Below are 27,460 nucleotides of genomic sequence, written 5' to 3'. Positions count from 1 at the left end.
TGATAGCCTCATTTCTCCCCCTGTAAGCTTTTTTCAATATTATGTATTGCACGCAGGTATTAAGATTCCCTGCAAGCTGGATGTGTGTAAGAGGCAGTTAACTGATTCTCCTGAACTGGCAACATTTTTGGTCAATAGGGGGCTCTCTTGTAATATTTTTAAAAACAGTTCTGTTGAGAAATAGAATTTTGAAAACAAATGCTGTGAGAATTCTGCATTGTATCTCATTTCAAAGCTGTCACAAAAATCTGTGAACAAGAGATTGTATTTAATTCTGTTTTCCTAGCATGGGATCTCTGTATAAATATTTAAACTAGTATAGTGTAGCACTTTGTAAATATATCTAAATACATATATATTTATGTTTGTACACACATACATGCACATATACAAAGTTAACTGCATAATGGGCTTCTTAAATTTATAACTGCATTTATCTATAGTTGACTCAGTGGTGGAGTTTAGCTTTGCTGGATGATGCTGACCAATTTAGAGTTCCCCATATTTTCTGATAACTTACTCTGATAGCACAAGTTAATATTTGCAAGCTTTTAGTGAAAATTTGATTTTTACTATAAACTGATTATTTAAACAGAATGTAATTTCCCAAGATTAGGAAAAATAAAAGCATTTTAGATAAAAGCACTTTGTTACTATATAAAAAAAGTTTAAAATTGTCTAAGTCCATCAGTGGGATAATATAGCATGTAATATATAGCCGATGTTTAAAAAATGTGCCTTGAATTTAAACAGATTAATTCTCAAGTGATTTTCTTTTTTTTTTTTTTTAAGATTTTATTTATTTATTTGACAGAGAGAGACACAGTGAGAGAGGGAACACAAGCAGGGGGAGTGGGAGAGGGAGAAGCAGGCTCCCCGCAGAGCAGGGAGCCCGATGCGGGACTCGATCCCAGGACCCTGGGATCATGACCTGAGCTGAAGGCAGTCGCTTAACCAACTGAGCCACCCAGGCGCCCCTCAAGTGATTTTCTAAACCTCAGCGATCTGCTTACAGTTACAATAGTAATACATTAAAAAACAAAAGGCTAGGTAAAACATGTATTATTAGGCAAGTAGTAACCACACTGAAAAACTCAATTGTATAACCTTTTTTAGAGTAATGTTTCTGATTAAGAATATAATAAATGTTCATGTTATGGTTGGATATTGATACTTCCTTTTAAAAGAATGCAAGAGTTTAAGCTTAAAAAATAATCAACCAGGAGATGTTTTGGTACTGTGGAGATTAGCAACATTCTTTCTTTATTTTTTTATTTTTTAAAGATTTTATTTATTTATTTGACAGAGAGAGAGAAAGCGAGAGAGGAACACAGGCAGGGGGAGTGGGAAAGGGAGAAGCAGGCTTCCCGCCGAGCAGGGAGCCCGATGCGGGGCTCGATCCCAGGACCCCGAGATCATGACCTGAGCCAAAGGCAGTCGCTTAACTGACTGAGCCACCCAGGCACCCCCTTTCTTTATTTTTAAGGAATAAAGATTAACTTGGTGACAAAAAATATGCTATTAATCTAAATTCTAAGATTGGGCGGTGAGCTCTCTGTTTGTTGGCCTCTGCCGTGGTTTTCAGCTTCTCAGAGTACTTGTGGGAAGAAAAGTAGAAGTAGAAGGAGTTGGAGGTAGGGAAGGATGGTAGACCAGAGGCCTTAAACAGATCGAGGGACTTTTGTGATTGAATTCCTTAATAGGGCATTGCCAAGGTATCAGAGGGTGAGGGAAATAGTGTGAATTGGAAGCAAGGAAATTTTTTGATATTTTCAGAAACTGCATTATCTTAACTGCCTAACAGCTTTAGATTTGGAGGTCAGTTCTCAGATCACCTGGAGGTTTTCTCTCTTTCTGGCTTCCTGAGTAGTTTGTTATTGAGAGAACTCTTACATATAAACTGAGTACCTTTGCATTTCTCAAAGCTCTCTGGTTAAGAATGCCATCATTAAAGCGGGGGGGGGGGGGTGAAGGAGGATGGGACAAGGATAAGTCACTGAAGCCATAGCTGTTGGAGAGTATGTTTGAGTGCACACGTGAACACACTTCTGTGAAGGCCCTGCTTGCAAGTCGCAAAACACAGGAACTTTCATGTTTACAAAGCATGAGCTCTTAAGTTTAGGGAATGCCTCTTTGTGTTTTGCATTTACTTCTATGATTAAAAAAAAAAAATAGTTTAATGATACACCTTTGAAACAACAGTTTGTTAGGAATTGCACCAGCTATATCTTTTTTCCCCCAAACAATGGCAGTATAATGCTATAGGGAAATGAAGACATTTGTGCAAGGTAAGTTCTAGTTTTGAACTAGGGTTTTCTGCGGGAATTATAAAATATTCTGAAAATTTGGAACACTAAAATTTTCAGCCTGCATCAGCCTTGAAAATTTCAGGGTTACCACGTTAATTATTTTTCCTAGCTATGATTCATGTTGTCATGGTGGAACTGTAGCTCTAAGAATTTGTAAATACTTGTGGATATATATTTTCAGCGGCCAAGGATAGAATGGAAAAGTAAGACAAATCGGGAGTGCTTAGCAGTAGGTCAGAGTGACAGGTTTGTCTTCTTACTTCGAATCATTCAAATTGCTCTCCACAGCTGGGATGCTGTAATGGAAGAGCACTATCTAGAAGAAAGTTCTTGTTCTCTTGGCTACTGTCGCTTCCTCTGGCAAGTGTCTTCACTCCTTTGTTCCCGTTTCCATACCAATGAAACGAGGAGACTGCCATCTGCTCTTCCTGCCACACCGGGTGGTTGTGAGTTGAAGACCGATCGCATCCATGGACTTCCTTTGTGAAGTAGAAAGAGCTTTCCAAATGTGAGGTGGCATATTTAGCGTATAGCTGTTCCTGTGTGCTGTGGGCTTGTAGGCTGAAGTGGCATTAGCATAGCTCCATAAAGTCAAGCATATATGAAGTTGTTTGTGTGTATTTTCAGTTTTCCCGGTCCTGACGTGAGCATCTTATTGAAGTTTAAAATACTGTTTCTGTTTTCCTTTTTTCTCCAGGATTAACAATTGTGTGGGTGAAGATAATCATTGGCTTTTTCTGCAGTTGTGTTTCTACACGGAACTTCTTACTTCCTACGCGCTGATGTTTTCTTTCTGCCATTATTATTACTTTCTTCCAGTAAAAAAGCGTAACTTGGTAAGAAATGTTTATAGCCACTAATGTTAGAATGACGGTAGCATACAGTTATTAACATGTGGTTCCTTTACGTGCAGAAGATTGAAAACAACAAAAGTAAACGCTAAACTTGGTTAATTTTAAAATATATTGGGATTGAGAAAGTAGACCTTCATCTGACGTTCCCTTTTAACCAAATCCATTTATGATTATATATTAGGGTTGAGTGACTTTCTTGAAAAAGCAACATACTAGATCTTTCGGTATATATGTTTTGGTTTAAAAATACCTACAACAATGAGGACGCCTGGGTGGCTCAGTTGGTTAAGCGACTGCCTTCGGCTCAGGTCATGATCCTGGAGTCCCAGGATCGAGTCCCGCATCGGGCTGCCTGCTCGGCAGGGAGTCTGCTTCTCCCTCTGACCCTCCCCCCTCTCATGCTCTCTCTCTCTCATTCTCTCTCTCAAATAAATAAATAAAATCTTAAAAAAAAATAAAAAATAAAAATAAAAATACCTACAACAATGAGAGAGTAAGTGAAAAATGCTAACTTCTTGTTTCCTTTCAGGAATAAAAATAGACTTAATTTTTTAAAGGTTCTCAAAGGAATGTTAAGTTTTTGAGAAAAGGGACTTTTCTCCCCTGACTTTTAACAATAACGAAAAGAAGAATTTGCAGAATCCTTTAAAAAGTTGTTGTGTTATATACCATTGGAAACAGTGCTTTTCCCATTTTGTACAGGAATAACAATAAATCTTAGTTAAGACTTGTCCCAGATTGGTGATGTTAGGGGTGGTTGTGGGAGTAAGAGCAGTGGCAAGTTCTAAGTACTTGACTATATACGTATCAACACCATGCTGTTGGGCACGCTGTTGGCATGTTGTTTCCATTCTCACTTTAATGCACACAACAACCACATGAGGTGGGGTACACTTTTCCCCCATTTTTATAGATGAGCAAAGAGACTAATAGAGGTTAAATAGGTAGTTACTGAAGGCACAAAGCTAGTAATTATTCAACTGGTTTTAGTTGTAGAGCTGGGATTTGAATCTGATCCTGTGTTTTTGAATCTTACCTTCTGTGTTTTGTGTGTACAGTTGATACTCGGTCTGATCTTGTGCATTATTTGGACTTGGATTGTGTTTTTGAAGTACCGTGTGTGTGTGTGTGTAAGTCAGAGAAAGAGGCAGACAGGCAGACAGAACGGAAAGAAAGCATGCACAAGAGTGCCTGTGTGTGTGTGAGGAAGGAGGGTAGAGTGGGAGCAAGGGAAGAAAGACCAGAATCCTTGATGGAGAAGGGGAATTTTTCTTTCCTATTTGTATCATTTTATACTGTTTAAATCTTAAAAATAACAATCTCAGTGGTGGCACATATAATTAAATTTTGGAATAAGGGAGTGAAGGGCCTTTCTAAAGAATAAGGTCGTTAAGTTCTGTGTCTTTAGGTCATTTTTGTATATATTATCTCTTTTTTTTTAAGATTTATTTATTTCAGACAGAGAGGGAATGCATGAGGGGGAGGGGCAGAGAGAGAGAGGGAGAGAGTACCAAGCACACTCCTCCCTGAGCGCAGAGCCTGACGCAGGGCTTGATCTCACGACCCTGAGATCACGACCTGAGCTGAAACTAAGAGTTGGATGCTTAACCAACTGCATCACCCAGGTGCCTCTATATATGATCATTTTGTATAAGTAAAAGAGGGTATTTGCTATTGTTGCTTGGCTGTGTATATTAGTTTGGTCTTGTGATGATTATGCTTATTAAATAAAGATTGAGCAATTAAAATTAGATACTAATAACTGAAAAAAGTTCAAAAGGGAGAACTTTAAATATGGATGTTTGACATTTTCACACTGAGAATTTAGGGCATGCTAGTACTGTAGTTTTAGAAATGTTTTATCTGAGGGCGCCTGGGTGGCTCAGATGGTTAAGCGTCTGCCTTCGGCTCAGGTCATGATCCCAGGGTCCTGGAATCGAGTCCCACATTGGGCTCCCTGCTGCTTGGGAGCCTGCTTCTCCCTCTGCCTCTTTCTCTCTCTCTCTCTGTCTCTCATGAATAAATAAATAAAATCTTAAAAAAAAAGTTTTATCTGATTTATAGATTAATTTCTGATATAATTAGCATTATAGTTAGAAGATGTAAAAGGTTGAACGTATTCCCCCAAGAGTAACCTGTTTCAAATAATGGAGCCTAATAAGAAAAGCATTAAAATAAAATTGCCCAGTAAGATTAAGGTCATACTTTTTTAAGGAGAGAGAGTGTTAATGAAAACTTAATGGAGGTTCTCTAGGAGGAAGTGCATTGTAGTATAGTGAAGGGATTGGCAATTTGACCCTCCATCTGTTTTTATTAATAAAGTTATATTGAAACAAAGCTACTCTCATTTGTTTCCATGTAGTCTACAGTTGCTTTTGGGCTACAATAGTACAGTTAAGTAGTTGTGACAGGGTCATGTGGCCCAAAAAACCTAAAATATTAACTCTCTGGCTCTTTATATTGAGTTTGCCAACCCTGGTAATAGAATGATCTTGGCTTTATAAACAGACACCCCTAGGATCAAAGCCTGGCTTTTGTTATTATATGTATAACCTTTGACACCATGTTTAACCATTCTGAATTACAGTGTTCTCTTCTGGAAAATGTGAATAATAAGAGATTAAATGAGATAACACATGTGAAAGTATCTGATACATAATAGATGTTCAGTTTATGTTATGTTTGACTTTATAAAAGCTCTCAGAAGGAGGAAACAGTTTTTCTTTGGCCTATTAATTTTTTTTAAAGGTGATAATATTTGAATCCCTAGAAATACATATATATAAATATTATATGTTATATGATTTTATTAAATATATATTTACGTGCATACTGAATGTTGACAGAACACCAGCAAAATAGTAAATGTTTAAGAGATTGGGGCGCCTGGGTGGCTCAGTGGGTTAAGGGTCTGCCTTTGGCTCAAGTCATGATCCCAAGGTCCTGGGATCGAGCCCCACATTGGGCTTCCTGCTCAGTGGGGAGTCTGCTTCTCCCTCTCCCTGTCTCCTCCCCCTGCTCATGCTGTCTCTGTCTCTCTCTCTTTCTCAAACAAATAAATAAACTCTTAAAAAAAAAATAAACGGGATTGTTTTCTTAAATCTCTTTCTGATAGTTTGTTATTAATGTATAGATAGACAACTGATATTTGTATATTGATTTTGTATCCTGCAACTTTACTGAATTAATTCACTAGTTCTAACAGTTTTTGGTGGTGTTTAGGTTTTCTATATATATCATGTCATCTGCAAAGGACAGTTTTACTTCTTTTCTAATTTGGATGCCTTTTATTTTTTTTTTTGCCTTATTGCTCTGACTTGCAGTACTAAGTTGAATAAAAGTGGTGAAAATGGGCATTCTTGTCTTGTTCCTGATCCTACAGGAAAAGCTTTCAGCTTTTTTTTTTTTTTTTTTTTTTTTAAAAGATTTTATTTATTTATTTGACAGAGACAGAGACAGCGAGAGCAGGAACACAAGCAGGGGGAGTGGGAGAGGGAGAAGCAGGCTTCCTGCTGAGCCGGGAGCCCGATGTGGGACTCGATCCCAGGACCCCGGGATCATGACCTGAGCCGAAGGCAGTCGCTTAACCAACTGAGCCACCCAGGCGCCCAAGCTTTCAGCTTTTTATTATTGAGTATGATGTTCCTCTGGGCTTGTCATATATGGCCTTTATTATGTTGAGATATGTTCCTTCTACGCCTAATTTAAGACTTTTTATCATGAATGGATGTTGAATTTTGTAGAATGCTTTTTCTCCATCTGTTGAGATGATCATGATTCTTTTTTACCATTCTACTAATGTGGTGTATCACGTTGATTGCTTTGCAGATATTGAACCATTTTTGTATCCCTGGAATAAATCCTACTTGATCATGGTGTATGATTTTTTTAATGTATTGTTGAATTCAGTTTACGGATATTTTGTAGAGGATTTTTACATCTGTGTTCATCAGGGATTTTGTCCTGTGATTTTCTTTTCTTCTAGTGTTGTTGTCTGATTTTGGTTATTAGGTTAATGCAGGTCTTGTAAAATGATTTTGAATGTGTTCCCTCTTCAGTTTTTGTAATAGTTTGAGAAGGATTTGTATTAATTCTTCTTTGAGTGTTTGAAGCTATCTGGTCCTGGGCTTTTCTTTGTTGGGTGGTTTTTTATTACTGGTTCAAGTTCCTTACTAGTAATTGGTCTGTTCAGATTTTCTGTTTCATCATGAGTCAGTTCTGGTACGTTGTATGTACGTTTCTAGGAATTTATCCATTTTCTTCTAGGTTGTTCCATTCATTGCTATATAATTTTTTATAGTAGTCTTATATGATCCTTTGTGTTTGTGGGGTGTCAGCTATAGGGTCTCCTCTTTCATTTTTAATTTTATTTGAGTCCTCTTTTTTTTTTTTTTTAAGTGAATCTAGCTAAATTTTTGTCTATTTTATCTTTTCAAAGAATCTGCTTTTAGTTTCCTTAATCTTTTCTGTTGTCTTTTTAGTCCCTATTTCGTTTATTTTTGTTCTTCTCTTTGTTATTTCTTTCCTTCTACTAACTTCTGGCTTGGTTCATCCTTTTTTTTTTTTTTTTTTTTTACCCTAGTTCCTTGAGGTATAAAGTTAGGTAGTTTGAGACCTTTCTTTTTTCCTAAGGTAGGCATTTGTTACTGTGAACCTCCCTTAGAACTGCTTTTGCTACATCTCCTAAGTTGTAGTGTGTTTAGTTTCTACTTCCATTTGCCTCAAGATATTTTTTGATTTCTGTTTTGATTTCTTCTCTGACCCATTGGTTGTTCAGTAATATGTTGTTTAATCTACACATATTTGTGAAATTTGAATTTTCTGTTTTTTTCTTGTAATTGATTTCTAGTTTCCTACCATTGTTGTTGGAAGAGATGCATGATAAGATTTCAGTCATCTTAAATTTATTAAGATTTGTTTTGTGGCCTAAACATATGATCTTGTCCTGCAGAGTGTTCTGTGTATGCTTGAGAAGAGTGTGTATTCTGCTGCTGTTGGATGGGAGGATCTATAAATATCTGTCTGATCTAATGTGTAGTTTAAGTCCAATGTTTCCTTGTTAATTTTCTGTCTGATCTATCCATTGTTGAAACTCAAGTATTGAAGCCCCTGCCATTATTATTATTATTTTTAAAGATTTTATTTATTTATTTGAGAGAGAGAGAATGAGAGAGCATGAGAGGGAGGAGGGTCAGAGGGAGAAGCAGACTCCCCGCTGAGCACTCGATCCTGGGACTCCACAATCCTGACCTGAGCCAAAGGCAGTAGCTTAACCAACTGAGCCACCCAGGCGCCCTGCCCCTGCCATTATTGTATTGCTCTCTGTTTCTCCCTTCAGGTCTGTTAATATTTGCTTTATGTATTTAGGTGGCCCTCTATTGTTTGCATAAATATTTACAAATATTATATCCTCCTGTTGGACTAATCCCTTTATCATTATGTTGACCTTCCTTGTCTCTTATTACAGTCTTTGACTTAAAGTCTATTTTGTCTGATATGAAAGTATAGCTGCTTCTGCTTGCTTTTGGTTTCCACTTACATGGAATATCTTTTTCCATCTTTTCACTTGCAGTCTGTTTGTCCTTAAAGCCGAAGTGAATCACTCATAGGCACCATATTGTTGAGGGTTTTTTCTTTAATCCATTCAGCCATTCTTTGTTTTTGATTGGAGAGTTTAGACCATTTACATTTAAAATAATTGTTGATAGGCATGCACTTAATATTGCCATTTCGTTAATTGTCTTCTGGCAATTTTATAATTCTTTGTTCCTTTCTTTTGCTCTCTTCCTTTGTGATTTGATGATTTTCTATAGTTGTGCTGTTGTGTAGGAATTGCTCAGCTAGTTTCTGGATTTCTTTCAAAGAGAATTGTTCCATATGTAGCAGTAGATTCAGCGTGTCTGTAAAAAGAGTTGAGTTCAGGAGCCTTGTATGTCACCACCTTGGACTGGAATTCCTTTTCTTTTTCTTTTTTTTTTTTTTTTTTGGTCTCTGTTTTGTGATGTGCTTCATTGCTTTCTTTGCATTTTTCCTCTTTGAGAGAGTTTATATAATTTCTTGAATCTCTGGCTTGATGACATTCTTAAGTTACAAAAATTTCTTGGCCAATGTTACTTCAAATATTTCTTCTGCCAAACTTTTCTTTTGCATTTCTGATATTCTGATTTTATGTACATGAGAGCACAGTCTTTTCTGTATTTTCTTTTTTTTTTTCTCGATGCTTCAGAGTGGATATTTTCTACTGACCTTTATTCTGGTTTACTGATCAGCTTTTCTGTCTAATCTGTCAAACCCTTCTACTGAGTTACTCAGTTCTATTTTTCACTTTCAAAATTTTCATTGATAACTTTTTCATAGATCACTTCTTTAGTGAAATTCTCCCATTTGTCATCTATACTTTTGAACATTTTAATTAAAGTTATTTTAATGTCTATGTCTGTCAATTTCAGTATTGAGATCTACTTATGGGTCTGTTTCTGTTGACTTTTTTTTTCCGTCTCTCTTAGTTTCCAGATATTCAGTCCTTTCTTCTGACACATCTGATAGGTTTTGTTGGATACCAGGCATTTTCTGTGACTAACTGTAGATAAGCTGGTTGATTTTTTTTTTTTTTCAAAATACGATTTACTCCTTTTTTTAGATAGGCAATAAAGAGAAGGCTCATCTTGATGCAACCAAGGGTTTGTATGACAAATATTTCTAAGGTTAAATAACAGAACATTGGTCTTAATACAGCAGTTCCTTTGAACATGACATTTATTAACATTTATTGAAGTTTTGTAAGGATTTATGATTACTGGGCTTTTTCTTTGTGAAGGACTCCTTTCAGTTTTCCTTCTCTCCTATGATGTAACCCTTCATGAGTCTCAGCTGAAAAATTTAGGATTTACTGTGGATCATGCCTTTTCCTTGTTCTTTCCCCAACTCTCTGAGATTACAGACAGTTCCGAGCCTCTGCTTGTGCTTGACCTTTCATACCGGCTATGAATTGACAAGTACCTTATGGTAAAAAGCAGTGCAGAATGTAGGACTCACCTTAGTGCATTTCTGTACTCTTGGATCTTGGCCCTCTAAGCCTTGGCTAGTTTGGCTACTTCCCAGTGTCTTCAGTCAGTTGTTTATTTATTAATTGGATTTTATGTGGCTTTTCGTAGTGTTCTTATTGAGGTGAGTCTCATAAAACTTTCCCTCAACAGATGACATTGGCTGTAGCATTTTGCTTAAAAACGTCTTTCCAAGTGATTTTTCTTTTTTTTTCAAAGATTTACTTATTTTAGAGAAGGAGAGTGAGCAGGGGAAGGGGCAGAGGGAGAGAACATCCAAGCAGATTCCCGCTAAGCTCAGGCTCCATTCGGGGCTTGATCTCAGGAGCCATGAGATCAGGACCTGCGCTGAAACCAGGAGTCGGATGCTTAACCGACTGAGCCACCCAGATGCCCCACTTCCCAAGTGATTCTAATCCGTGTTGCCTAACTTTGCAACTCCAGGAGGCAACACTCATGTCATAGTCTATAGAAAAGGTATCCTTTGGAGTTGTGCAGAAAGTGCAGCTCTAGCCGTAGGGTTTGAGAACTGTTGTGCTGTAGGAAATGAGGCTTGGGATGGACTTTAATATAGGTAGAGATTAACCAGATGAGATGGAGGAAGTCATTGTTGGACAAGAGAACAACTAAAGGTTAGAGGCAGTCATTGAAATAGTTGGTTTTAAGGTCAAATCTGTTCTAAAATACTAATATACTGTCTAGCAAATATTTCTAAGGTGAAATAGAACCTTGCTCTTGCTGTAGCAGTTCTTTTAATGGTGACATTTATTGTATTTTTTTTATAAGGTAGAAAATAACTACAAGTAATTTCAGTACAAAAGTCACCATTATTACCATTGACACTTAAAAAAAAATAACATTTTGTCGTGGAATATTCTTCAAACAGCCCTGCCCCATCAATTTTTTTCTAAGTTTTTGCCTGTGTCTTTTTTATTTTTCTCTAAAACAAATAATACTATAACCAACTCTTCCCTTTGTGTGGAAAGCTGGCCAGATAGTGTCAGAAACATGTTAAGTCACATTGTTACCCTTTCAGTTATTTGAGATATGAAATAAAGATCCCCAGATGTCCCTGATTATCTTTGGAGATTGTATTAATGATTACTGTGCATCTTTCTTGTAGAGATATTAGCACAATTAAGGGATGCCATGGACTTTGACCCTGTGTTCTTCTTCAGTCCAAGTGAAAAAGCTTTAGTCTGTGTTCTTTATACCCTCTTAGGTTGGTAGATGGCAGCATAGTATCTTTTCTAGCCAAATTCTAAGGCCAAGTGCTTGTTCTCTGGGTGGGAAAAGAAAGTGTTAACAACTCTTCCTTCAGTTTTTGTTCCTTTTGTTTGTTTGTTTTTAAAGTAAGAGCGTTTATTCACTAAACAAAAGAAGAAATGGATTGCCATTTAACCTTTGTTGTAATGGCACTCAGCCTGTATTCAGTAGAAAACTGGTATATTTTGGTTAAGCTCAAGGAAAAGAGAGTTGAGAGAGAAAGCAGGCTGTTCACAAACTGGGAAGTAAAGGGCTTGGGACCCTGATTTTCTTCCATTTCTCTTCTCTTAGCTTCCTCTTGTCGGGTCTTTCTGGGCTGGATTGTTTTAACCGCTTTGCACTTGCCCCATTTTTTTTTTTTTTTTAGAGTAACTTAATACTTTTTAAATTTCTTCTTATTCTTTACTTTTAAAATATCCACCCCTCATGAACTTTCAAGGATTTATATGTTTTTACTATGTGAGATTTTGAGGAAATATTTCAAATATCCTTTAATGAGGGAAGGAAGGGTATAAGACGTATAGGAGATAAGGAATTTATTCATCACGATTCAATGCCCAAAATAAGGATGTATTTTTAAGCTGTAGATATTGATATATATTCTAAGTTTTATACTAAAGAAGGCCTACAGACCTAAAATGAATAAGTATTACTATCTTCTTTGTAAACAGTCACTAAAATAATCTCAAGATTCTAAGTATTAAAAACACATAAATGGAAAAACTGTAGAAAATAGGTATCTTTCTAAATAAACATGGATACCTTAAGCATTTTTAGTCAGAATCACAGAATCCAAAATCAGTAAAGATCATAGGCTTTGAGATATTTGGATAAGTTTTTCAAATGTTAGATGTCAGTTTAGTTTGACCATCATTTGTATTTATCATGCCAATATAATGTTAAATTTTACTTTTTAAAACCCCTCTTGAAACTAGTGTCTTATTTTAAGTAGTTACTGGGATGAAATCATTTTAAAGATTTTAAGACTTTGATTGGCAGTGATTTGGCATTTTAAATTAATAAAATAAATGGATATTAAAGAAAATTTTCTTTGACCAAGGTCCATATTTGACTATTTTCCACATATTTATTTTAAGTATTTATAAGCAAATGCCTAGTCATTTGGTATATTATTAAAGTATAATAATGTATTTCATTTTATTGTTTGCTAGCTTACCAAAAGCAATATTAGAAAATTATAGCTGTATAATTAACTATGAAGGAAGGTATCACTTTACCTAGTATGCTTTTAAAAATCTATTATTCATGGATCATGAATATATCATTAGTCATATTTTTCATGAATTTTGCGTTCTGTTACTTGATCTGTAAGCATTTGATTAGTGGAAAATGCCAACTCATTTAAAATACCTCTGAGAGGATAAGTAGTATGGTTCCCATTGTACAGAGAAGGTGACAAGAGTCAGAGAGGCCCAAAACTTGTCTAGTCCAAGAGTTACCACTTGGCAGAGGTATGATTTTGACCCTTTTCTGTCTGTCCCTGAGTGAGTGTTCTTTCCATAGTACCAAGATGCTATTGTACTTTTTGTATTTTTCCCTAGGGTGATTTTTTTTTTTTAAACAATATTATGGTCGCATTGTTAATTTAAAAAAAAAAAAACAGATTTAAAAAATGCTAAAGCATCACAAAAATCTATTCTTTAGGGAAAGCTCATTGAATCTCCTGATTGGTGAATTCATACTTTGCTGTTTTCATTTTTTTATAGTATTTCAGACTTTACTCAATAACCTTTGTTTTTTGGGATCTATAAAGTCATTCATTTATTTATCACTGAGGCAATCCGTTTTTAGTAGCTTATCTGATATGAAGACTGTCAAAATAGGCCTTATTAAAGGCATTATAGTGTTTTAAATATTTTTAAAAATACGTACCTGCTGGCAATGTCATATTGTAGGGAATGCTGTCTCTCTAGGTGAGAAAATCCGCTGTGGTTTTCTTTTTGAAATAAAGAATTCAGAGCTAATAGTGTAGAGATTTTGTAGCTAATCATTTGTGTCATACCACATTAGCTCTAAAGTGACATCTTTTAAACTGTTTTTACATGAAGTGGACTCAGATAATTTGTAGTTGATTCTTTTGTACCTATTTTTTTGTGAAGGCCGAAAACCAATATATTAACTGCATTTAAGGCTATAAGGAGAGTGGCAGAAGGGGGAAGGAAGTGTCACGGTCACTTTAGAATGGATAAGATCACTGTAATATGTATTTAACTTTTTGGATTTGGGAGAAAAATAGTTGAGAATAGGCAAGGATAGTGTGGAATTAAGAAAAAATGAAATGAAAATTAGTTTTAATGCTAATATGATGGTAATTTGGCGTTTTTATGTGTGCATCCTGAAATGGTGATGGAGATATCATCCCTTGGTAATTTTTTTTTTCCTTGAAAGTAATTGTGTGTGTGTGTGTGTGTGTGTGTATAATTAGTTTATATTTGTAGGAAAATAAACAGTTTAAGAATACTCTATTATTGGGACATCTGGGTGGCTCAGTTGGTTAAGTGTCCTGACTCTTGATTTCGGCTCAGGTCTCCATCTCAGGGTCCTGAGTTCAAAAAAACCCAAAAAGAATACCCTGTTATTCTAACAATTGTCAGTTGAATGTGTCAGTATATCCCAGTGCTTTTAGAACATGGAAACATTATAATAAATCTTGACCTTGCCCTGCAATACCAGGTCTACTGAATATATGTCTTCAGTAAATTTGTTTATATAGCTGATTATTATGAATATTACAGCATTTAGCATAACAGATTTAGCAGTTTTTATTTCTCTCTGAGAATGGTTCAGTCACTTTGATTTTAAATGGTTACAGCCTGAAAGCAATTTTATTGTCTCACTCATGCTTTTTTTTTTTAAGATTGATTTATTTATTTTAGAGTGAGAGAAAGAGTGCACAGGGCTGGGGAGGGGCAGAGGGAGAGGGAGAATCTCAAGCAGGCTCTGCACGCGGGGCTTGATCTCATGACCCCGAGATAATGATCTGAGCCCAAATCAAGAGTCGGACACTTAATTGACTGGGCCACTCAGGTGCCCATCTCACTCATCTTTGACCGAACATCATAAGTTAAATAGTAAATATAGCAAGAAAATATGGTATCTTTTTTTTTAATTGCTCCAATTTTTCTAGAGTTTTTACTAAAATATGGGAAGGCAGACAAAATGGTTTTTCTAAAATATTTTACCCTCAGCCATGAAACTGGCGGTCAAGTGCCAGTGCAGTTTGCTCCCTAAACCGCAATTATATCTGTATCAAAATGTAACATGTCATCCTAAACCCTCAGTGATAGCCATTAGTTAAGTGTGGTTGATGATTTTTTTTTTCATTAGAACATTAATTTCCGTTAGAATTTAACAAAACTGAAAAAATGCATTTTACTTGGGGGCTGGACGTGAGAGAGGGATGTACAGAATAGTCCTGTAACTTCTTTGGGATATTATGATGAAACTTAACCTAAGGCGCATTCCAGAATGTTCTGATAACCATAAGATATAACAGGATTTTATTTTATGCAAGAGTGATTGCCACGGGAATCTAACTTCAGCATGTGAAGTTGTTTTTGAAGCCATTTTGAAAATTCAAATCTGTATGCTTTAGATATCTCCATTGTGATATAAGCTATTTTCATTTTTGAAAAATAGAGGAAACCAAATCCCTTCCAGCAGTGCAGTGGAGGAGGGAGGGAGATTTTGTCCTCCAGAGGACATTGGTCACATCAGGAGACATTTTTTTTTGGTTGTCACAGATCTGGGGAGTGCTTCAGGCATCTAGTGGGTAGAGGCCAGGGATGCTGCTAAATATCCTACAAGGCATAGGGTAGTCCCCCCAACAGAGAGTGATTCAGCCCAAAGTATCAACTGTGCTGAGGTTGAGAAACTTTTTAGTAAGAGGAAGATCATAAATACCTCAGATCTTGTTAATTTTCAGATTAGTCTCATAAAAACACAGAAAACTACTTAAAATAATGGCTTATAAATAAAGATTGCTTCCTACTGATGCTATAAAGACTTACATTTTATAATAATGTAAAATTTTATTTGTGAAACATGATGTTTATTTTAAAAAATTACCAAAAACACTCATTTAGCCATTTAACAAATATTTGTTGGGTGTCTACTGTGTGCATTGGTCCCTGATCTAGGCTCTGAGGATGCAGCAGTGAATAAAACCAAGTTCTTGCATTAAGGAGGTTATATTCTAATTGGAGGAGACAGGCAATAAACAGATATATAACATGTAAAAAAGTATTATTAAGTGTAATACAGTTGGGTAAGGGATAGAGATTAATGATTGATAATACAGTCAGAGAAGGTCTTTCTCAATAGTGACGCTTGAGCAGAGACCTGGAACTCAAGCAAGTCACTGATATTGGGAGGAAGAGCATTCCAGTGAGAGGAAAGAACCTGTGCCAAGTCCCCCTGGGGAGGGAGCACACTTGATGTTGTCAAGGAGCATTAAGAAGACCAGTCTACCTTGAGTGGAACAAGTTGGGGAGAAGGTAGGAGGAGCTGAATTGAAAGCAGTGAGGGATGGAATTGGAAGTTAGAGATGGGTTTTTTTTAGGATGTTTGGTGGTCAGGACTTTGGAAACTATTGGAGGGTTTTGAGCAGTTACACAAACTCATTTACATTTTAGAAAGAAAACTGACAGGAAATAAATTGAGGGAGGACAAGGATGGCAGCAGTAAGACTAGTTGCGAGACTATTAAAATGTAGTCCAAACATGAGATGATTATGGGAGTGGTGGAAGTGTTGAGAAGTGGGCCATTATAGTTTGAAGAGCTAAAGGATTTGGTGATGATTTGGATGTGGGGGATGAGATAAAATGTGACAAGTCGAAGATGATTGCAAGGTTTCATGGCCTGAACAACTGGAAGAATAGACATGTCACCTCCAGAGATGGAGAAGCCTGGAGGAAGAGTTGGTTTTAGGAAGAAGTTAAAGATTTTTGGTTTAATGTGTTTACTTTGAGATGCCTATTCCATATCTAAGAAGAGATGTTAACTAGACAGATGCAGGGATCAATTTCAGTGGAGTGACGTGAGCTATAATCTGTGCGCCTTCAGCATAAAGATGGTATTTAAGGTCATGGGATCTGATAGGAGATTTTCTAGGGAGTAAATACACATGGGGAAGAAAAGAGGTCTGAAGACCAAGCCCAGGGCACTCTTGAATTTTAGAAGACAGAAGATGAGGAGGAATCAGAAAGGTGACTAAGAAGGAGCAGCCAGTGAACCAGGAGAACAGTGGTGAAAGAGAGGGTCAAGAAAGTTGATGGTGTACTGAGGGGAAGTTATGGTAGTGTACTGTGGCGTATAAACAAGCAGGGAGTCAAGCAAAAGTATTGGGGGAAGACAGTAATAGGTAGTGAAATGGTGGTTGGGTCAACAGATTGGAGGTCCCACTGACGTTGAGAATTTTTTGGCATTGATGGCCTACAGGGAGTTAGGCTCCAAAGGTAGGAGGTAGGTATTCAGAGTGTGCTGTGCTTGAATTTGCATTTATGTAATGGGTACAGTTATAGGAAACAGTATGATCTAGGATTTAATCAAAGAATTTGGATCGAGGGATGCCTGGGTGGCTCATTAAATAAGCATCTGCCTTCGGCTCAGGTCATGATCCCAGAGTCCTGGGATCAAGCCCTGCATCGGGCTCCCTGCTCCGCGGGAAGCCTGCTTCTCCCTCTCCCACTCCCCCTGCTTGTGTTCCCTCTCTCGCTGTGTCTCTCTCTGTCAAATAAATAGATAAAATTAAAAAAATAAAAAAGAATTTGGATTGATACTAGATTAGGATAGAAGATAAAATTGTTGAAAGAAATGAGTTCAAGGAATTCACAGACCCAGGTATTAATTAGAAGACTTATTTGCTAGATCATAAGTGGCCAAATCCAACTCTTGGCTTATTTTCATTTAGCTTGCATCAAGAGGTGATGCCCCCACTGCTCTCTAGTTTTATAACATTTTGGAAGTTTAATTGATAGCATTACAAAAGATTGCCAGATAGGAATGTAGGAGTATTATTCAGTGCAGGAGCCCCTCTCTTCCTCTGTCGGTTTGTGTGGTGTGTGTGTGTGTACATGTTGCCTGTGTGTTTCTTTTTCTGTGTTTATCTCCACTATTGCATGTGTGCAGCAGTCTCTGTAGGCAGGGCTCTGCGTCTTCGCACGTTGCGGGGAGGAGACTCTGCTCTTATGTCTAGTGTTCTTCCTCTTTTTCATTGATTCATTCAGTAAATACTCCCTGAGTACCTGCTGTGAGCTAGAATTGGTTCTAGGTTCCAGGGACTCATCATTGAACAAAAAGGCAGAAGTCCCCATCCTCAAGAAATGTACCTCCTGGGGGGCTCCTGGGTGGCTCAGTCATTGGGCATCTGCCTTCAGCTCAGGTCATGATCCCAGGGTCCTGGGATTGAGCCCTACCTCGGGCTCCCTGCTCAGCAGGAGCCTGCTTATCCCTCTCCCACTCCCCCTGCTTGTGTTCCCTCTCTCGCTGTCTGTCTCTCTCTGTTGAAAAATAAATAAAATCTTTAAAAAAAAAAACAAAACAGCCCAGTGAATTATCACAAATCCTCTTTGAGCAATCCTTATAAGATTTATTCTTTTTGTTATTAGACATAGTTCCTTTTCATTGCAATGAATATCATTATAAATTTATTCGTGGTGCAGTTGACCCTTGAGCAACACAGGGGTTAGGGGAGCCGACCCCCTGTGCAGTTGAAAATTCATGTATAACTTTGACTCCCCCAAAACTTCACTACTAATAGTCTTACTGTTGACTGACAGCCTGAGCAATGACATGGTCGGTTAACACATATTTTGTATAGGTATTATATACTGTATTCTTACAATGAAGTAAGCTAGGGAAAAGAAAAGGTTATTAATAAAAGCATAAGGAAAAGAAAATACATGTATAATATAGGAAAAAAAAATCTGGATATAAGTAGACTGGTGCAGGTCAAACCGATATTGTTCAAGGGTCAACTGTATTTCATTTAATTTAAGACTGTTTATCCATTCTATTGATGGACATTTACATTGTTTCCAGTTTGGGGCTGTTACAGATGGTGCCAGAAAGCAACCTTGTTCATGTCTCTCCTATATATGTGCATGTATTTCCCTTGACTTATAGCTAGAAGTGATAGTGTTCAAAGGATATATCTTTGTTCCTTTAGATACTGTTACACAGTTTTCCAAAGTGGTCCTATGAATTTAAACCCCCCACTAGTAGAGAATATAAGTTCAGAGTACTTCACAGCCCCACTAATACTCGTTCAGGTCTTCTTTTTTCTTTTTTTAAACATTTATTTGAGAGAGACAGAGATAGAGCATGAGTGGGAAGGAGGGGGAGAAGCAGACTCCCTGCGGAGCAGGGAGCCCGCTACGGGGCTCAATCCCAGGACCCTGGGATCATGACCCGAGCCGAAGGCAGCCGCTCAATGGACTGAGCCACTCAGGCGCCCCTCGTTCAGGTCTTCTTAAAGTTAGCCATTCTGCTGGAGATGAGCAGTACTTGATTGTGTTCTCATTTGCATTTCTCCAATGACTAATGGTATTGACCCCTTTTCATATGTTTACTGACCATATGAATAGCCTATTTTACACAGTGTGCCTGTGTAAGTATTTTGCCGATTTGGTGGTGGTGGTGGGGTGGTTATTTGACTTTTTTTTTTTTTTTTTGTAATTGTAGGGCATTTTAGATTTTAACTTTTTTGAGTATGTATAATAAATATCGTCTGCTCTCTAGTTCATCTTTTCTCTGTTGGTGGTATTTTTTGATGAACAGAAGTTTTTAATTTTCATGTACTTATCAGTTTTTTTCCTTTTCGGTTAGTGTTTTTTATGTTCAATTTAAGAAGTCTTTTTCTATCCCCAGATCATCAATATAATTCTCCTACGTTGTCTTCCAAGTATTATATTTTTTTACATTTCCACCTGGAATTGATTTTTGTGTTTCTCATGAGATATGAATCAGGGTTTCATTTTTTTTTTTCCACAGCTGGATAGCCAGTTGAGTTAGCACCATTTATTAAAAAGATCATTCTTTCTACTCTGTAGTGCCATCTTTGTCAGAAACCAAGCCATATATGTGTGTATCTGTTTCTGGGTCTTTGCTAGTCCATTGGTCTATTTGTCTATCCTTGTGGTTGTACCATGTCATAACCGTAGTTTTGTAACAAATCTTGTTATCCAGTGGAGACTCGTCTTTTTTCATTATTTTTGCTCCCTTGGGAGCCTTTTTAGACATTTTTTCCCCTTCCCTCTATGAAATTCAATACTAAGGAGTAAGATTTTGTCAGGTAGGATTGATTTGTGTATGGCCACAAAACTATTGAAAGAGGTGATTTTTTTCCCCCGGGAAGAACCAATTTTCTCCCTCCTTGGGGGCCATATTACCTATATTGAGAATGCATGCAGTAAGCCAAACCCTCCCACCTTTTTCTTTTTATATAGGAGTGGTATGGTATTCATTGTGTTTTGTTTGTTCCTATGAAATTTAGAAACAGCTTACTTAGCAATTTGTACAAATCAAAACAAAGTAAAATTAAAAAGAAACTGCTATCAGTAGACTATATGCTGTGCTGGTGGGGGATTTTTATTGGGATTGTATTAATTTTATACATCAGTTTGGAGAGTTGAATATCTTTAACAGTACTGAGTTTCCTGATTGTAAGCATAATATAGCTCTAAGAAGAAAATTGCTTCAGGAGGGAATTGGAAACAGGATGAGTTCTATAACCATGAGTGAGTAGTTAAAACTTCTGCAAAGCATATTCACAGATTTACCAGTGAGTTCTGGCTCTATCAAATATGAAAGGAAAAAATAATTCTAGTCTTATACAAACTCTTTTAAAAAGAACAGAAAAAGAGGGAACCCTCCCCAACTCATTTTATGTGTACAGCATATGTTGAATACATAACCTATCAAAGATAATGAAGAATGAAAGGAAACTATAGTCTGATTATGAACATAGATAAACAACTTTTACACAAAATATTGGCAAACTGAATCTGGGTATATATGTAACCAGCCTGATCAAGTTGAGTTTATCTTAGACATGAAAGGCAGTTTTTACATTAGAAAATCAGTGTTGTTATCAAATTAACATTAGAAAAAAAAAAATCATGTGTATGCTGACAGCCGTTTAGACAATGAAATTAATAGCAAAACCATTTATAATAGAATCAAGAAACAGGAAGTTCCTGAATTAAATATGGCCAAAAAAGTATAAGACCTCTGGGGGAAAAATATGAAGCTTAATAGAGAAAATATGTGTGTGTGTGTGTGTATCTGATTGTGTACTATAACTTGAAAGACTAATTAAAATTTTTCAGGAAATACAAATGGATATCCATATAGTAAAAGTAAATTCAGACCCTTATATTTCACTGTGCACAAAAAGAATAAACATCAATTCCAGGTGGATTAGTGACCTAAATCTGAAAGGCAAAGCTACAGAGCTTTTAAGGCCTTTAAAGCCTTTAAGGCTTTGGATGATAATATAAAAGAATGCCATTATTACCTCAGGATTGGGAAAGGCTTTTTTAAACAGGAAATAAAAAGCACTAAAGGAAAAGATTGATAAATTGGTCTACATTAAATGGAAGCCCTTGGAGTTATCAAAATATGCCATAAAGAAAGTGAAAAGGTAGATTCAGAGTAGAAGGTATCTGCAATATACAACTAAAACTTGGTAGTATCCAAATGGTATGAAGAATGAGTCAGTAACCTTTACCTTCAGGGTAGGGATGAGGGAGAGAATGTGATGGGGAAGGAATGCACAGATGAAGCTCTGTATGCTGTCAAATGTTCTCATTCTTGAGAGGGTGGTGTTACTTTTCTCTAAACTGAACTTACATCTTATGTATTTCCTGGATATAAGCACATTTCTTAACAAGAAATGGGGAAAATGAAAACGATAAAGGAATACAGTTGTTATATCCATTTGCTAGGGCTGCCATAACAAAATGCTACAGATTGGAAGGCTTACACAACAGAAACTCATTTTCTCGTGGTGCTGGACGCTGGAAGTCGAAGAGCAAGTCAGCAGGTTGGGTTTCTCTGGACGCCTTTGTCCTAGGCTTGCAGATGGGCCACCTTGTCGCTGTGTCCTCACATGGTCTTTCCTCTGTGCTTGAGCTGTGTCTGTGTTTCTCAGTGTCCTCTTATAGGGACACCAGTCAGATTAGATTAGTGCCAGCCCTAAGGGACTTGTTTTAACTTAGTCTCCTCCTTAAAGGCCCTGTCTCCAAATACGGTCACATTCTGAGGTACTAGGAATGAGGACTTCAACATAATGGATTTTGGAGGAGACACATTCAGCCATAACACTGAATATGTAGGAAAGATCTCGAATAGCAAAAGGGTTCTTGTGATTTGGATAAAGTTTTCCAAGCGAATCTTTAGATCCCAAAAGTGCTAAGTCAAAAAAAATCTAAAGTGAAGATGTTGTGCTCTGAAGAACTTTGCTAAATGACCAAGATTTGGATTTAGTACTGAAGATGTTAAATATGTGTGTGTAATCTTGGAATGCAGTTGTGTTTTGAAAACGTTAAGAGTGATAAAAAGAAATTTCTCAAAGTATTTTACTGTTTTACATGAATACTCTTAAATATAGGTGTGCAACCAGGTGAATAAATGTAATATTAGAATTAGATCTTACAGTCTCATCATCCCCAACATTTATAAATTCTAGGTGGCAAAATTTGTTTAAAAAAGCTTTTCACTGGGAGAAGAGAAGATGCTTTCTATTTCGTCATATATGGTATATTTTCTACACCAAGCTCTACTATTACACCATATGTGCATTTCTGTTCTTTTTTTTTTTTTTAAAGATTTTATTTTTTTATTTGACAGAGACACAGCGAGAGAGAGAACCCAAGCAGGGGGAGTGGGAGAGGGAGACGCAGGCTTCCCGCTGAGCAGGGAGCCCGATGCGGGGCTCGATCCCAGGACCCCGGGATCATGACCTGAGCCGAAGGCGGACGCTTAACGCCTGAGCCACCCAGGCACCCCCCCCATATGTACACTTCTGAAATTCACCCTACTCTACAAAATTATGCAGTGAAAACCACAGAGCTTATGGGAAGATGGAGGCACAACACTCAGAAACTTTGTCAGTGACACTCAGAAGGGTCAGAACCTAATACAATCAGCACGGTTTCACACATGTTAAATAGTTAAGAAATACATAAATACGATACCAAACTTGACACTTTATCTTAAAAGAGACCTGCCATGTTGTTGTGGCAATGGGCATGAGATGGGTTACAGTAAGTGACACGCTGGGAAGTAACAGAAGGAGAGTCATCTGAAATCGGAAAGGTGTAATAGCAGATGTGGATGAGTGAGGCTTCTAACACAGGATCAGTTGTGGTAGTCAGTAGGTGTTCGGGTGTACGCATGTGTTTTGTGTATTCCCATAGGCCTTAATTTAGCTGGGTGCAGTTTTCCATGTTCATCTAGGGTTTCTCGCGGATGAAATCACAGTAAGCAAACAGAATTCTTGCTATGCTCAAGTTGTTTCATGTATGGACCACGTTGGAACAAATCTGTGTTTTCAAACAGCATTATAGCAGAACGTACTGCACTGAATTTTTTTTTAACTTTTTAAAATTATGTTAATCACCATACATCACATCATTAGTTTCTGATGTAGTGTTCCATGATTCCTTGTTTGCATATAACACCCAGTGCTCCATTCTGCACTTAATTTCTTGTATCATGCATAGCTCCATCTTTTCATCTTTACATGATTGGTAAGGACTCTGTGTTAGGCTCTTTTCACTGAGCATTTGAAATGACTGCCTAATATCTGACTGCTATACAGCACTGTGAGTGTCTTGGTGGAGTTTAAGTTTTTCCAAGCCAATGTATTGAGTGGTTTGGGTGTACACTCAGATTTCTGCTTGAGTCTGGGGGGTGGTCACTGTGATACATCGAAAAGCATCAGTTCTTTTGTTTTAAGCAAGCTCATTATGTTCGGTGACCTCCCTATTTTTGAATTTGCTACCAGGATACCTTTAAGCCTTAACCAGAATCACTGTTAAAAAAGCATGTGGGTGGTTATGTTTTGGGGGTCCTTCCCATTCATCTGTTGCTTCTGTCCACTGTGGAAGTATTATTGCAGAGTTTAGCAGCTGTAGGTTTCCAGAACTCCGTCTCACTCCTCTAGTCTGTCTGCTTGGTAACAGAGTAAATGAAATGCTTCTTGTTTGCCTGTCTTTCCGCCACTTTCTAGGGTTCACCCTCAAGACACTCATTTTTATGCCCTGAGACAGGAAATCAGCTTTCCCTCACAGCATTTACATGTCTCCTTCCTGTCTAGGCATTGCTTGATGTTTCCACAGTCTTCTGCATGCATCCCTGGTAGAACATAGATCACACTGTTTTGGAGTTTCATAAAATTGGGTTCTCTCTTTAAGCTGCAGTTTTTTCAGGATATGGACTGTATCTTTCTCATTTTTACTTTTCTATTACTTAGCGCAGTGCTTGGCAGTGGTGTTTGAGTGGGTGGATGGATGGATGAATGAAGTAGGCTTAAAGAGAATTTGTCCACACGATCCTATCATTAATATTTCCCCCTTATTTTGACAAAGTCACATAATCTCTGGGTATCTTGGTCACCTGAACTTTAATACTATGAATCATGCTTGTGCATTCAAACTCTTTAGCAGTATAATAATAAAATTTCCTTTTGTGTAACCAAAGATTATATATGTTTTGTTTGTTTTTTTTGGAGGTTTCTGTTTTGTTTTGTTTTTTGTTTTTTGCTACAAACAGTAAATCGTGTGGCTAATTTGCAACTTTAGGATTGAGGTTTTTCGACACAAAAGTAGTAAAAATCCTATTTTTTGGCTTGCTACTATGAATTAAAAACAATTATTTTTGAAATTTTCAAATATTTATATAATGATTAAGTGGAATAAACTCAAAAGGGGGAGAGTATTTTTTTAAGAAAATAAGGGGCAGTGTTATGGGTTAATTCTTGACTGTTATTGCAATTATAAGTAACTTTCAATTTGTTTTTAAGTCTGTCTTCTCTCTTCTTCTTATAGGACCTCTTTGTTGTTAGACATGAATTGGCCATAATGAGACTAGCTGCCTTTATGGGCATTACTATGTTAGTTGGAATAACTGGACTTTTTTATACTCAACTAATTGGCATCATCACAGTAAGTATATATTTTAATGTAATGTATTTATGAACACATTCGCTAATTATGAGCTTAATTCTAAGAAGTGACAACAAGTTTAGAAATTAAAGGAGAAAATTACCACATAGTCATTTATATATTTTCGTTTCCATATGCCTGTGTAATTTTAACATAGTTACAATCAGTGTACAGAGTATATATACAGTTTTGTATCCTGCTTTTAAAAATTAGCATATTTCTATATGCCTACAGACTCCATGTTTATAGTTTTTAATAGTTGGATATACTCTGTTTAGTGAATATACCATATTAACACTTTGCCTGTTGATCAGCATCTAGTGTGTAATCTTTTTTTTCTATATTACAAATAACACTGCTTTGAACATCTCTTTTTCCTCTTTAAACAATTTAAGACTATTTAAGATAAATTCCAAAAAATGGAGGTGCTGGTTAGAAACATTTTATTAGTGATTGGGTCTTATTTATTTTTTTTTGCATGTATTTTTTAGCCAAGTGGGATTTATCACAACAGAGAAGTTCAGAAAGTGAGAAAAATTATATTGAGTAAGGATTTAAAAGTTTGGTAATATACTGCATTGTAGAAGATGTAGGCTAAGGTTTTAAAAAATACATCGTTGATGGGGGTAAATTGGCATAACCTTTTTGAAGGGTTAATTGTCAGTGTGTATTAAACCTTAAAAGGCACAGTCATTTTGATCAACCTCTACACATTTGTGTTGTAGAAACTATTTATTGACGTGTGTAGATAATCATGTATGTTATAAAAGATCCCCATTGTGATATTATGGATGGCATATGTATCGTGTATGTAAGCATAAGTGTTTACCAGAATATGTTCAGTGAAAACAATGTATAGTGAGAAAAAAAATGTTGTCGGAACTTACTATAAAGTAACAGTAATCAAAAAAGTGTGCTGCGGGCACAAGGATACACATATAGATTAAATGACATAGAATTGAAAGTTCAGAGAGATATGTATGTAAATATGGTTAACTAATTTTCAGCAAGGGTGCCAAAACTATGCAATGGGGGAAAGCAAAGTCTCTTCAATAAACGCTCCTGGGATAACTAGATATACACATGCAAAAGAATAAAGTTGGACCCTTACCTCACACCATATACATAAATTAACTCAAAATGGATCATAGACCTAAATGAGGATCTAAAATGATAGAACTCTTAGAAGAAAACATAGGAGTAAATTTTGGAGTAGGAAATAATGTCTTAGATATGACACCAAAAGTGCAAACAACCAAGAAAAAAGTGGATAAATAAAACTGTAAACTTTTGTGCTTCAAAGTACGAGATCAAAAAAGTAAAAAGGCAGCTCATGGAATGTGAGAAAATATTTGTAAATCCTGTATCTGATAAGGGGCTTTTCTATCTAGGATAGAGAACTCCTGTAACTCAGTACTAAAAAAAAAAAAACCCTAATGAAAACACGGCCAAAAGATATGAATGCACATTCGTTCAAAGAGGTTATACCGGGCGCCTGGGTGGCTCAGTTGGTTAAGCGACTGCCTTCGGCTCAGGTCATGATCCTGGAGTCCCAGGATTGAGTCCCGCATCGGGCTCCCTGCTCGGCGGGAAGTCTGCTTCTCCCTCTGACCCTCCCCCCTCTCATGTGCTTTCTCTCTCTCTCTCTCTCAAATAAATAAATAAAATCTTTAAAAAAAAAAAAGAGGTTATACCAATGGACAACAAATACATGAAAAGATGCTCAACATCACTGGTTATCAGGGCAATAAAAATCAAAACCATGATGAGGTACCACTTCACACACACTGGGATGGCTGTAATAAAAAAAGATGGTAACATAAGGTTGGTCAGGACGTGGAGGAATCAGAACCCTCACACACTGCTAGAGGGGATGGAAAACAGTGCAGACAGATAACAGTCTGGAAGTTCTTTAAAAAGTTAAACATGGAATGATCATTTCATTCAGCAGTTCCACTCCTAGGTATATTCCCAAGAGAAATGAAAAGTATGTCCGTGCAAATATTTGTACATGAATATTTATAGCAACATTATTCATACATAATAACCCCAAACTGGGAGCAATCCAGGTATCTGTTAGCTGATGAATGGATATACAAAATGTGGAATATCCATATAGTGGCTCTTATTCTGCCATAAAAAGAAGTAAAGGACTGATACATGCTGTAACGTGGATGAACCTTGAAAACGTTATGCTAAGTGAAAGAGAACAGTCACGAAAGGCCCTGTATTTGTGCGATTCCATTTATATGAAATGTCCAGAATAGGCAAGTCTGTAGAAACAGAAAGGAGATGAGTGGTTGCCTAGGGGTGGGGAGCTAGATACAGGTAGTGGTGACTAGCCTCTGAATAAAACTGGAAGAATGCGGTCAGAAATGGAGGGAAAACATATTTCTTGTATAACCTGTGTTTGCATACTTTATAAGGTACTCATAATAACCTTTCCTCCCTAGGTTTTATAAGAAAAACATTAAACACACAGGAAATTTTAAAGAATTTTACAGTGAATACCCAACCACAATTAACATTAGAATGCTTGCTTTATCTCATGTCAGAGTGTCTACCAATCTATTATATGTTTCGATACATATCAAAATAAATTGCAGGCAGCAAATTGTTCACCATGCAAATCATTAATAGAGCTAAATGCTTGTTTACATTTTTTTCCCCTTCATGTTCTTATTGGCTGTTCATGGATTGTATAATGTCTGTTTAATTTATTTTTGTTACTCAGCTTGAAATATTTTCTAATATGACTTCTCTAGTGATAAATAACATGGTATTAGTAATAGTGGTGA

General features: G+C 36.8%; 1 protein-coding gene across 4 annotated transcripts in view; it reads left to right on the top strand.

Moving 5' to 3' along the window:
* ZDHHC21 (zinc finger DHHC-type palmitoyltransferase 21) overlaps positions 1 to 27,460 on the top strand; it is a 67,949-nt gene that overhangs the window by 23,331 nt on the left and 17,158 nt on the right. For all 4 annotated transcript variants that reach the window (XM_021682448.2, XM_044920629.1, XM_021682449.2 and 1 more), the window contains 2 exons: positions 3,007 to 3,145; positions 24,546 to 24,662. In XM_021682448.2, coding sequence (XP_021538123.1) covers positions 3,007 to 3,145; positions 24,546 to 24,662 — 256 coding nt within the window. The remainder of the gene's footprint in view (positions 1 to 3,006; positions 3,146 to 24,545; positions 24,663 to 27,460) is intronic.

Source organism: Neomonachus schauinslandi, chromosome 13 (assembly GCF_002201575.2).
Source record: "Neomonachus schauinslandi chromosome 13, ASM220157v2, whole genome shotgun sequence".
NCBI lineage: Eukaryota > Metazoa > Chordata > Mammalia > Carnivora > Phocidae > Neomonachus > Neomonachus schauinslandi.
This window is presented reverse-complemented; position numbering and strand designations above follow the sequence as displayed.